This window comes from Corvus cornix, chromosome 22, assembly GCF_000738735.6.
Source record: "Corvus cornix cornix isolate S_Up_H32 chromosome 22, ASM73873v5, whole genome shotgun sequence".
Taxonomy (NCBI): domain Eukaryota; kingdom Metazoa; phylum Chordata; class Aves; order Passeriformes; family Corvidae; genus Corvus; species Corvus cornix.
Genome location: NC_046351.1, coordinates 4,651,630 through 4,664,301, shown reverse-complemented (window position 1 = coordinate 4,664,301; position 12,672 = coordinate 4,651,630). Strand labels below are relative to the sequence as shown.

The 12,672-nt window shown below is 54.9% G+C and overlaps 1 protein-coding gene across 1 annotated transcript; it reads left to right on the top strand.

Moving 5' to 3' along the window:
- The first annotated feature begins 5,658 nt into the window (after positions 1-5,658).
- On the top strand, positions 5,659-10,963 carry TGOLN2 (trans-golgi network protein 2). The gene is made up of 4 exons (XM_039564203.1): positions 5,659-5,816; positions 6,247-7,439; positions 7,983-8,066; positions 8,587-10,963. Exons 1-4 carry the CDS (start codon positions 5,759-5,761, stop codon positions 8,590-8,592), a joined length of 1,341 nt encoding a protein of 446 aa, XP_039420137.1. The 5' UTR covers positions 5,659-5,758; the 3' UTR covers positions 8,593-10,963.
- The last annotated feature ends 1,709 nt before the right edge of the window (positions 10,964-12,672 follow it).

Here is a 12,672-nt window from a genome sequence, read left to right as displayed (position 1 = left end):
AGGACACGGGGGGGATTGGGTGAACCAGTTCAGGAGGTCCCCAAGAAGCCAGGGAGTGGGAATTACTGGTGTGTACTGGGTCCTCTGTACCTGCATCTTCCAAACCAGGGGTGGAAAGATTGGGATGAAAAAGGACAAAACCAACCCAATGGATTTTCAACCCATCTGGGGGCCTCAGTCAGTTCAGTACTTTGGCGTATCAGGACTCTTCCCTCTCCTTGTATTTTAACAGGAAAACCTCTCAATTTTTCCCCAGGAACTCACGATTTTGTTTCTGTTGCAGACTGACTTGGAGCGGCACCTGCCTAGAGCTTATTTATGGGGTTCACAGGCCTGTTCCATCCCCCTTTGGAATTTCCTGCCCTGTTCCCTACTCTCTACCCACACCTCTCCTGCATTTTGGGGACCACAGTGTCCCTCAGTTCCCAACAACAGCATCCCGACCATCGGTGATGGGTGAGCCCACCATGTAGCTGCTGGGTCTGGTGGGGCTTTGGCTCATTTGGGGGATCAATGACACTTTTTCCTCCTGTTGTGACATTTCTCTTCTCCTTTTCAGTGCTGAGAAGCCACCGGGGAAGCATTTTTAAGGAAGTGGATCAGCAGCAGGTGCCTGTCTGCAGGTGGAGGGGAAAGGGAACTTCATGGTGAGTAAGGAGGGTCTGTCTGTGTTTCCTAGATGTGCGGGACGTTGGCATCCACATCTGCAGCAGGTGACTCCCGGATTTGAGGATTTTCATATCAGAGCTGGGCAGAACTACAAAAACTCACACCTGAACCGGGCCCCAACTATGGGCACAGATGGGAGCCCTTGGCTGAGCCCTGGGGACACACCTGGGGCCAACGCCAGCTCCCAAAACCTTATGAAAGCTCCCGATGCCTTTGCAAGCAGCAGTGGGACCTCCAGCAGGAGCACGGCTTCTCCATCCAGCTCAGGACCATCATCTGAACAGCTGAAATTCCCAGCTTGGAGCATCCCAGAACTCCAGAGTCACTGCTTGTAGGCGCCCTGGCAAGTTGGGAGCGGCAAGCAGAGAGTGCAGCTCACGCAGCCCTTTGGTGCCACCAAATCCTCCGAGTGCCCGGAGCATCCTGATTGTTGCCACACCCAAGACAACCCCAAATCTGGGAGGTGTTTCCATTCCACACTCCAAATTATTTAAATTTCTTGCTTTCAAAGAAAAAAAAAATTGTGTAAATTTTGGAATAGAGCACGATTCCTCCTCGGCAGCACCCGGGAGGAGTGGCCACGTGTCACACAGTCATGTGAGCACCGGGGCGGAGGGGATTAGGGTGTCACCCAAAACGTGCGTGGCTGTTGCTTGAAAAGAGGCAAAACGGAGCTTTTTTCAGAGAAACTGTTCCAAGAAACTGGTTTTTGGTGAGGAACGCCTGGAGGACATGCGGCCCCGCTCTCCCCAACACCAGGAGCAGGCTGCGGACAAACAGCTCCTTGAATTGGATTTCATGGGACATTAGAGGCATGAAGAGACCTGTCACAAGAATTAAATCTGAACCAGAGCCAGACAGCTTCAAACAGATGTTGGGCTTCAGCAGGAGAATATTCCTTTGTTTTACTCAGTGTTTTCCCATACGGAAAAGGAACATCTGTTCCGATGCTTTCGCGGTGCTCCGGAGCTGAGATGGGATGGGATTATCCCTGCCAGAAGCAATTGGTCACTAAACCCTCCTGGCCTCGCTGCTCCTGGGGAAGAAGGTGAGACCAGGGATGCTTTTCTCCAGTGCTGGATGGACCCACTGGAGCTGTCACGGTGGAACAGATCAGGGGATCGATGTATCCACCGTGCCTGCAGCAATACAGCTGGATAAAAGTACTGGATTCAGAGTGGTTGTCCATGGAAAATTGGTCTTTTTGGATTTTATTTGTCCTCTGGGAAGTACTTCTACAGGAGGTGTCTCTGCCTACGGGAGAGGACTGGAGCAAGTTGGTCTTTAAGGTCCCTTCCAACCTAAACCATTCCATGATTCTAGAAGAGGAAAACTTTGGGGTTTATCTTTGTTGCAGAAAAAAACCTGGATATCCAGCACATTTCCATTTGGGATGATGTGACCAGGAGGTCTGGTGGCCCCACTGCTCTGTTTTGGACAAGTTTTAGATGATGTTTCCCGTGACTTAACTTGTCCTCAGAGCTGGGAGGTGAAATGGAGCCGGGCAGGCCAGGATGTGGGAGGCCTGGGATACTGCCCAGCAGTGTTTGGCTCTCTGGAAGTGCCTAAAGGGGATCCAGGAGAGCTGGAGAGGGACTGGGGAAAAGCACCTGGAGGGACAGGACACAGGGAATGGCTTCCCATTGTCAGAGGGCAGGGTTAGATGGGATATTGGGAAGGAATTGTTCCCTGGGAGGGTGGGCAGGCCCTGGCACAGGGTGCCCAGAGCAGCTGTGGATCCCTGGCAGTATCCCAGGACAGTCTGGACGGGGTTTGGAGCCACCTGGGACAGTGGAAGGTGTCCCTGCCATGGCAGGGGTGGCACTGGGTGGTCCTTGAGGTCCCATCCAACCCAAACTGTCCCATGATTCCACGATTTCCCAGTTACAAGATTCCATTTTTCAAAATTCCACCAAAGCCCCACAGTTTTGCGGCCCAAGGCCCCGTGGTCCCCTGAGAAATGAGGCACTGCCAGCACACACTCCCTGGTCCTGCTCTGTAGGTGACTGGCTTTTCATGGAGTGTGTCCCAGTCCCATCCAGAGAAGGGAAAAAGGTCAGAAGGGAATAAAATGGAGTGTCAGCAGCAGAGGGAAGGGATAGCACAGTGTGGAGAGAGGTGGGACAGCTGGATCCTGCCTTAGCTGAGAGGCACAAACAGCTGGGAGAGGGGCCAACATGCCCGTGACGGGGTCCCCATGAGGCACAGCCGGGCAGGAGAGCTGGGAGCATCCGTGTGGATGAGGGAGCTGAGACTGGAAATGAGCAGCTGGAAATGTAAATCACATTCACCATCACTGCTGCCCGTTCCCAGAGCAAAACAAAGCTCGGGGAGTGCCTGGTGTCTCCTGCCTGGGGTGGGTCCAGGTGAGGAGGAATTGCTGCAGAGCTACGCTTGGGGTGGACCTGGCTGCCCCAGGATCCCTGGAAGTGTCCAAGGCCAGCTTGGACGGGGCTTGGAGCAACCTGGGACAGTGGAAGGTGTCCCTGCCCATGGCAGGGGGGTGGAAGGAGACGACCTTTAAGATTCCATCCAGCGCAAACCATTCCCTGCTTCCATGAAAAGGCTGGAAAGCTTCTGCAGCTGGCACGGCCGCCTCGGGCACAGCCACGGCGGGGTTCGCTGCCAGACCCGGCGAGAGAACTCCTGGGAGCATCCGGGAGCCAGCCTGGAGCTTTCCCGGCTGCTTTTTGGACACGGGGCTACTCCTGTCACCTCCGCCCGATCGTTTAATTGCAGCCACCTCCCCGCCCTCCCGCAGCCCCCTCCCGCCCCAGTCCTCCCCCCGCCCCCTCTGCAGGCTGGCCGGGCACTAATTGAAAAGCCTAATGAGGTCCCAGGGGTCTCCTGCAGAGATGGAGCTAATTAGGGGCTCCACCACGAACACCGAGGTTTCTTCAAACCTCTTTTTTTTTTTCGGGGGCTGGAGGGGAGGGCGCAGCAGATGTCCTGTTATCCCACTCTGCACCGGGATAAGGCTGGTGCTCCATGCTCTCCGGGCTCCTGCCAAAGCAGCTGGTGCAGAGGCAGTGGCTACACTTAATACATTTTAATTAGCATCATTAAATTCTTCCATTTGCTAATTGTTTCTCCTTTTGATCCTTTATCCTGACCAGATTAGCCCTCGGGGGGAAGGGGTGGGATGGGGGATGCAGACGTGTTGGACAAGGTGAGGACTTTATTGTCTTGACACCAGACCTTGGGACAACACGTTAAAACACCCCAATTAGTGTTAATTAAGGCCAGATTTGTGTGTCCAGCCTGCTCTTGGTGGCTGTTCTCAGAAAGAGTCATCCCCGAAAAGTGAATCCACAAGGATTTATAGAGAAGAGATGGCACCAGTTCAGGAGCGCCCCAAAACTGAAGCTGGGATGTGGAGCTGTTGTTCCAGTGATAACGTGCTCAGGTTTTGGGGTGTCCTGTGCAGGGCCAGGAGTTGGAGTCAATCCTTGTGGTCCTGGTGGGTCCCTTCCAACCGGGGATATTCCACGATCCAGGACCGGCAGCTGCCATCACGCTGGCTTGGGCTGCACTGTGAGGGACATGAGGGAAGGGGAGGTCACTGATCCTGTTTATCCTGCTTGATCCCAGGAAAAGTGTTGGATCCTGGTGCAAGCCACCAGGCTCTGGGCTGATGTCAGCCTCATCCATGGTATTTTGGGCAGAATTCCATTCCCAGAGGCACTGTTGTAAATCCAGAGGAACTTGGCCTCTGCTCAGTCACTCTTGACTTCCAGGGGGTGAGTGAAAGCTGAGCATGAGAAGCAGCCTCAATTCTCTGTTTAAATCCCAAAAAAGCGTTGGGCCAACTGTTCTGGTCTCCTTGGGAAGGCTGGCACGGGCAGAGCCAAGCAGCAGGGATTGTTGGAATGTGTTGAATTGAACTGAGATTCCCCAGAGATTGGGGGAAAAAAAAAAACATGAGAGAAGAAAACCAACCACGTCTTCCGCCACACTCCAAGGCAGGATTTTTCCCCAGTTATTCCCCAATCACGGTGTGGGATTCGGTTGATTTCCATGTGATGTTTTTCCTGTGTTTTAGGGTTAAATGGAGTGGCTGCCCCATCCCTGGAAGTGTCCAAGGCCAGGTTGGATGGGGCTTGGAGCAAGTGGAAGGTGTCCCTGCCATTGGCAGGGGGTGGGACTGGATGGTCTGTAAGGTGCCTTCCAACCCAAATCACTCTGGGATTCCATGATTCTGTGAAAAGCTGGATATTTAGTCCAGAGAAGGGAGATTTAACAGTCTAAACCAGATAAAAGGAAAGACCTGAACAGTCCTGGGTGCCCGCTGACAGGCACAGCCAATTTCCTGCTGCTGCCGGGAGCCGCTGCTGTCGGACAGAACACGTCCACTTGGGCCAAAAAAGAAAAACAACAGGTTATCCAAAAAATTAAATAAAATCCGAAAAATAACACGGTATTAAAAAAAAAGAATGAATACCCGAAAAGTACCAGGTTACCCAAAACCAGCAGGTTCTCCAAAGCCGTCCTGAAGCAAAGCAAAGGAAACCAGCCCTGATTTCCTGCCCGTTGCCCCCAGCCTCGCCCACTCCAGAGCTGGGAGTGCACTCCCAGCGCCCGCCTGGGGCCGTTGCTCACTAACCTGCTCACTAACTCCCCGCCCTGGACTCTCAGGCTCGGGAAACAGACCCCAAACCGGCGGGTTTTACCCCAAAACGCTGCTGAGACCCCACAGGGGGCCCCGCGCCCGCCAGGGGGCGCCAAGCGCCTCCCAATGGGGCTCCAGCCGGCCTAGGCCCCGCCCCGACCACGAGACCACGCCCACAAACCGCCCCGGTGCGGCCTAGGCCCCGCCCCGACCGCGAGACCACGCCCACAGACCGCCCCGGTGCGGCCTAGGCCCCGCCCCGACCGCGAGACCACGCCCACAAACACGCCCCGGTGCGGCCTAGGCCCCGCCCCGCGCACTTAGACCCCGCCCAACGCCTCAAGCCCCGCCCCATCCCGCTCAGGCCCCGCCCCCGCACGGCTGCTCTCGCTTTCTCCCGTCCCCTCCCCTAGTTCTCGCGAGATCTGTGCCCGGAAGCGGCACCTGCGTGCCGAGCCGGCCGTGAGGGGCCCGCCCGCCATGGAGGCCCCGCGCCCGCTGCTGCTGCTGCTGTTGCTGCTGGGGCTCTGCGCCGCCAGTGAGGGGCCGGTGACACACTGGGCGGGCGTGCCGGGCGTGCCCGGGGAGGGGTCGCGGAGGGACAGCCGCCGGGGGACTATGGCAGGGGCGGGAGAGGGCAGCCAAGCCCTTTGGGCCGGGGGTGGGTCAGGCACCGCGCTTGGTTTGCGGGGCCTCCTCTGGCCTTGGGCCCCTCCGGCGGGAGGGGTTCCTTGTGGTCCGCCGCGTTTGGTCACCCGGGGGTTTCCCCTCTCCCCCCGAGGTCCTTCCTCTCCCTTGAGGTTCCCCTCCCCATCTGCTCTCGCCTGTCCCCGTGGGTTCCCCGGCTCCTGTGGGGTTTCCCCTCTTCCTCCCGTGGGTTCCACCGTCTCTCTCGGGGGATTTCCCCTCTGCTCTCCAGCTCTCAGCCTCCCCAGTGCTGACGGGCTGCTCTCCGTGCTTGCCCACAGCAGCGGGGCAGCAAACGCATCACAAACAATCTTCCACAGAGTCTGAGGGAACCCAGGCAGCTGGAGGAGGTGACAACCAGGAACACACGAACGCAAACAACCAAAACGAGCAGCAGGATAATTCCGACAACAACAGTGACCCCCAAACAGACACGAGTAACAAGACCGGGGCAGATGAGGAGCAGAAGGCAAAGAACGACCAGAAGGGTGGAAATCTGAATGGAAGCGACAACAAAAAGAACGAGGAGGAGGAGAAGAAGAAAAAAGAGGCACAGAATGACAGCGGCCAAGGCGGCAGCGCGGAGGCTGCCCAGGGTGGCACAGGTGCAAATGGGGCCAGTGAAAGCGGCAATGCAGGAGGCAGGGGACAAGGGGATGGAGTGCAGAACAGCAGCAGTGGCAGCCCAGGCAGCGGTGGCACTGATGCCCAGGGCAACAATGGCAGCAGCACCAGTACCCAGGGCAACAATGGCAACAGCACCAGTGGCCAAAGCAGCAATGGCAGCAGCACCAGTGACCAGGGCAACAATGGCAGCAGCACCAGTGGCCAAAGCAGCAATGGCAGCGGCACCGGTGGCCAGGGCAGCAGTGACAGCGGCACCGGTGGCCAGGGCAATACAGGCAGGGACAACGGTGTCCAGACTGACGGCCAGAACAAAAACAGTCAGCAGAACAACGAGAAGGACAAGGAGAAGAGCCAGGATGGCAACAACCCAGAGAGCTCCAAGAGTGAGGACGGCAGTGAGAAGAACAAGGCTGGCACCAGCGAGAGCAGCGACAAGGAGGGCAGCAAGAGCACAAATGGCAGCAACAAGGACCAGGCCACCAACCAGGGCAGCAGTGGGGCTGGCACCCAGGGCAGCGAGGCCGGTAATGGGCACACAAACGGGAACACTGGCCAAGGCAGCAGTGGTGGGCAGCAGGCCCAGACCGAGACCGAGGACAATCAAAAGAACTCCCAGGAGGAACAAAACCCTACGGAGGACGACAGCTTTTCGGAAAATCAAGAAAACACCGGAGAGGAGGCGGCCAAGGCTGAGGAGGGCAGTGACAGCTCTGTAAATCAGGAGAGAGAGAAGAGTGTTCCCTCCCTGCCCAGGGCCCACTCAGAGAGCAGCCACTTCTTTGCCTACCTGGTGACCACGGCCATCATCGTCGCGGCCCTGTACGTGGCCTACCACAACAAACGGAAGGTGAGCAGCCCTGCTCAAGCCCTGAGGGGTGGGACTGGGGCCCACTGAGTCCTTTCCCCTCATCCTGGCTGGTTTCTCACCTGTACCTCCTAGTTTGGTTCATGTTCATGTGGTCCCAACAGCAGTGGGAGGAGCAGGGGAGTTGTGACCAGGAAAGGGGTCAGATCTGGTGGAAACTGAATGTCCTCAGCTCTGCTGCTGATTTTCAGCTGAGAGGTGAAAGCACAAAGGGGTGTGAGATCTCTGCGTGTTTTCTCTGACAGTTTTCTACTGAGTTTTCTGTAGCAGGTTGCACAAGATTGGGGTTGTTTTTCCTCACATAAAACTGGTTTTGAGGGAGGAGAAAGAAAACAAATTCTTACTGTTTTCTGCTTGTTGAGCAAACCTCGTTATCTGTCGTAGCTGGGGTCAAGTACTGGGATTTATATATTTCAGGTGTCACAGGAAAAGGGTTGTAAGAGCAGGCGAATGAAAAACCACAAGTAAGCCTGTGTTGGAGGCTGCTGTCCCACTCACCCTGTCTCCATTTTTCTCTCTCCAAAGATCATTGCTTTTGCTCTGGAAGGAAAAAGATCAAAAACTGGTCGGCGGCCCAAATCTGGTGATTATCAGAGACTGGATCAAAAGGTGAGACCCAGCCCAAAGTGGGAGTTGGCACACCTGGTGTGCATTGGAAATACAAAATATTGGCCCTTTGCATTAGAAAGGGTCCCAAAGCCCCACCTCAGTCAGTTTGGGAAAGCAGAGTTTGGTGCAGAAGCAGGGTTTTGCCAGGAAATGGAAACAGGAACACTGAGAAATGCTGGCAGAGCTGACCCAGGGCAGAGGTGGGACGCTCTAAAGCTGGACTGTGCTGAACCACTTTGTCACTGATCCAAATGACTTGTCAGAGAGGTTTTTAGTGGGACACGGGTAGGATTTGGGGAGAAATCCCTTTCTTCTCTCCCTTGAAACCTTTTTCCACCTCTTGCTCTTCAAGGCAGATGTGCCTATAATTATTTTCTGCTGTGGGAAGAGGAAAGGGAGGAAAACAAAGGCAAGAGCTCATGTTTGCTTTGGGAGCTCCTCAGCCCACTCAGGTCTGGACAGAGCAGCAGAGTAATTCTGAGCTTCCAGGTAGTTCCAACCTTTCCTTTTGCCTTTCCAGATCTAGATTTCTCCTGGGGTGATGATGGCCGGCGATGGGAATGCTGTGCTGCCACAGTTGGATTTCAGTCCACGGGAAGGAGGGGAAACGCTTTTTGTTTTGCACCTGCACCTTGATAAAACCTCTCACTTCCCTAAATTGCTCCTTTCCCAGCTGCCTTGTCTTCCCCCTGGGTGTCTGGCTGTGGAAAAGCCAGTCCCAGAACTGCACACCCAGGACTTCTGTGTCCCAGTGCAATGGAATTTGCCATCCACTGGACTGACCCCTCCTTTTGGGGAGGGGGAATTAAGGATCTGCTGCACAATGAGCCATGGGACTGTCCCTTGCCTGGAAATGGAGCTGCCTTGGTCTCCTCCTCCTTCTCCTCCATCTCTTGGGTTTGGATGCTCAAGTTGGGAGCATGTGCGTTCTCTTGCACTTGTTTGGAATTGAACCACCACAGACTTGGATTTGGGTTTTCTCTCCCTGACCAACTTTCCAGTTCCACACCCAGGTTCCCTTTTCCACACACACTTTCAGCCATGCTGAAGCAGTTTTTGTGGTGTAGCTCAAACCCTTTGTGCTCTATGCAGCTCTTTTCCCTCCCAGTGCTCCCAGTTCAGTGTTTGCACTGGGGGTGTTGGTTGTGGTGTGGTGCTGTGGAAGAGGGAAGAGGCTGGGGAAGCTCCGTGCCCTGTCAGGGATGTAGATGGGAAGATTGCTTCCTCCCCCTTGTCAGGTGTAGGAAGGAAGGAAGGAAGGAATGTAAATCCCCGAGGAGTTTGGGATGGATGAGTGAAGCTCCCAGTCCCTCAGCTCCCCAATTTGTGTTGGACTGGTACCAGTTGAACCAAGGGCTGCCAGAGGGGTTGGTGCCCCAGTTACACCTGTGAGGTGGTTTTCATGCCTGTAATTCTACTCCTAAGAGGTTTGTTCGAGCTGGGATGTTTCTGGAGAGGGCACAAAGTACCTGCTGGGCTCCTGCTTTGGATTTTTCCAGTATAGGCAGAAAAAATGGATTTGAGGAACCCAGAGCTACTCACGCAGGCACCCAGCTGTGCCACAGCAGGTGCCAGCCGTGTGCCAGTCCCGCGTTTGCCAACTGACTGCACAGGAAGGATCCCAGGACAGTTAAATTCCCTCCTGGAGGGCTTTTTTCTGGCCTTCCCAGGCTTGGGAACAATCAGCTCCTTGCTCTGTGGTCACCTTGGACAAGGGCAGAGCCATTTCCTGGTCACTGTGAAAGCTGCAGCTCTAGTTTTGATTTCCTGATAGTTCATTCCAAGAGGGGAGAGAGGGCTTGACTTTCTCCAGACCCTAAAATCATCCTTTCCCTTTTTGCTGGCTCTTGGCAAGCACAAGGAGCATGAAAGTCCCTCTTGGCTTTAGAGAGTTCTCAGGAGTTTCCCTAGGAAACATCTAGGATGCAAAAAGGACTTCCAGGAGTTGTTCTGGAGAGCAGGAGGGTGGAGGGAAAGGAAAGGGAAACAGGAATGTAACTCTCAGGGAAGAGGATGGGAACCTCATGCACCCTGCTCCAGAGCTGCTGTGGGATCAGCCGGGCTGGGGGGCTGCTTTAGGGCAGGGCTGGGGAGGGGGACACTGACTTTTGGCTGGTGACAGTGGGGAGACAAACCCTATTCCAGTGTGTGGAATTCCATGTGCTCCTGGGCTGCTCCGGCCACGATTTTTGGAGTGTGTGTGCTTTTTGGAGTGTGAGTGCTCTATGCCTGCTTTGTCCTGTTTTGGTTTTTTTTTAAATTGAATGATAATTTAGAAAGGTGGGGGTTTTTTTTCACCATCTACTCATTTTTCTGTCCTGGGAGCTGTTTCAAATCTCTCTTGCTCCAGGCTGTGGGAATCCCACCCTGCTGCCAACAGGGGAGGGAATATTTTGGACCTCAAACACCTCGATCCCAGGCTGAGCCAAGCGCAAGCTCATTGGGGTAATGAGGATGCACCTCACGGGTCTGGGGAGAGGCAGAGCTCACATCAGGCTGACTTGGGGGGGTTTTCCCCCAAAATCTCCCTGCCAGCACTTCCCGAGGCTGGTGTGTTCTGCCAGCGGTCTGGGCTGCCCGAAACCTCTGGGAATTGCTCCCAGTTTGTTGAGTTTATGGTATTTATGCAACATGTCCCAAAGGGGTCAAGGTGTGCAGAACCTTTTCCTTTTGGACACACGTGTTTTCCATGGATGGTGTCTGTCGGTACAGAGGGGTTTTTTGCCAAATATTCCTACTTTTTAGGCTTGAGCCAGCACTTGATTTGTTTTCTGCTGTGAAACGCACCTTGCTTGGAAGGATCAGAATTTTTTACAGTTCTTTGTACTGTTTTTTTTATTTTCTGTGTGGCGAAGTCAGTAAATGGATTTTAAAAGACCCAAAACGCTGAGTTTTCACTTCTGTCTTGGTTTTGTTTTTTTCACATTCTTTGCATGGTTTCCGTTGACAGCTGGCACCAAAGGTGCAAGGTGTCTCCTGTTCATGCAAAACCAATTTGATTTTGATAAAAACACCTGGTTTTGTGGAGCTGTTTGTGCTCAGAGCCCCGTGTGCAGCCGGAAGGAGCCCAGACAGGCCCAGGCCAGAGCGGATTTGAAGTTTCCAGTCTGATTTCCAGTATGAGCCCAGCTCCACCGGGGCTGGCATAGAGTGGTGTGAGGTCAGGGCCCAAGAGGAGATTAAACTGCTCTGGACAGAGCTTAGTCGTGAGCTCTCCTCTTGGATTTCTTCTTTCTCCTCCAGAGAGCCTCAGAGGGCAGGACATCCCAGCTTGTTGGAGCAGCAGCAACTGGGAGACTGGAAGAGAGAGTGGTGTGGCTGCTGCTGCCAGCCAGCTGTGGGAAGGGATGAGACGGTGCCTGATCCCCGGTGCATGACGAGGGTACTTCTGGGGAGTGTTTCCTGCAGCGAATGGAAGAAACTCCCTCCTTTCCCCCGCCTCTTTTCCCTAAAAGGAGGAAATCCCGCCTTCCGCTCTCCGCTCCGGTCCGGGCAGTGGCGAACGGGCCCGGCTGGAGACCGGGAGGGCCACTGGATTTCCTGCGGATGGGGTTACTGACAGCTTGCAGGAGGAAAAACGGTGAAAATGGGGGGTCAAATGAAAATTCCCATGGGGATGTGGGGTCGGGAGAGACCTTACAGACCCCCCAGTTCCAAGCCTTGCTAGGAGGGCTCAGAGCTCTGCTCCGTGTCCTTAGGATGAGTTCCCAAAAAAACCCACTGCATTGTGCTCCAAGAGCTCGCTGAACCCCTTGCCTGCTCTCACCCTGATGTGAGAGGGCTGGAAAGGTCCCAAAATACTTTGGCAGGCAGAGCAGGGGTGCTGGGGCAAGAACAGCCCCTCAAGTCAGGTCCTGTCCCTGGGCGCAGGAAGCAATGGGAGCACCCCAGGGGTGTGGAGTGTCTGGGGGGAGTCATGTTGGGGCAACTGCCCAGGAGTCAAAGTCCATGAGTGGAAATAATGTCAAATAAAATCAGAAATGCTTTGCCAGCTGGGTTGGGCTCTACTTACCAGGGCTGGCTTGCTGAGACATCCCGATAAAGGCAGTTCAGCAGAGAGGCCCGGAGGGCGGAGGAGGTTTAATGCACGAGAAACTGGGTGGAACTGAGGGGGGGCTGGGGCTGGGTCTGTGCCCTTCAACCCTCCTGACTGGAGAGCGGTGCCAGCTGGGGGTGGGGCTCTGCTCCCAGGGAACAACGGACAGGACAAGAGGAAACAGCCTCAAGCTGTGCTGGGAGAGGTTCCGGTTGGATATTGGGAAGATTCCTCTGTGGAAGCAGCAGTCCAGGCCTGGCACAGCTGCCCAGGGCAGTGCTGGAGTCCCCATCCCTGGGGGGATTTAACAAACGTGTGGATGTGGCACTTGGGGACACGGGTCAGTGATGGCCTCGGCAGTGCGGGGGATCAGCTGGACTTGGTGGTCTCAGGGGGCTTTTCCAACCCAAATGATTCCATGGTTCTGTGAAATGCTCCTACTCCCTGACCTCTACTCTGGATCCCCAGTGAACCCAACCTTCAAACCCTGTTAACCACCCCGGGTTTATTTTATCTTATCTTCTTTGCTGAAATCTTTAAATCTTGCACGGCCTCCTGAGCAAACACGTG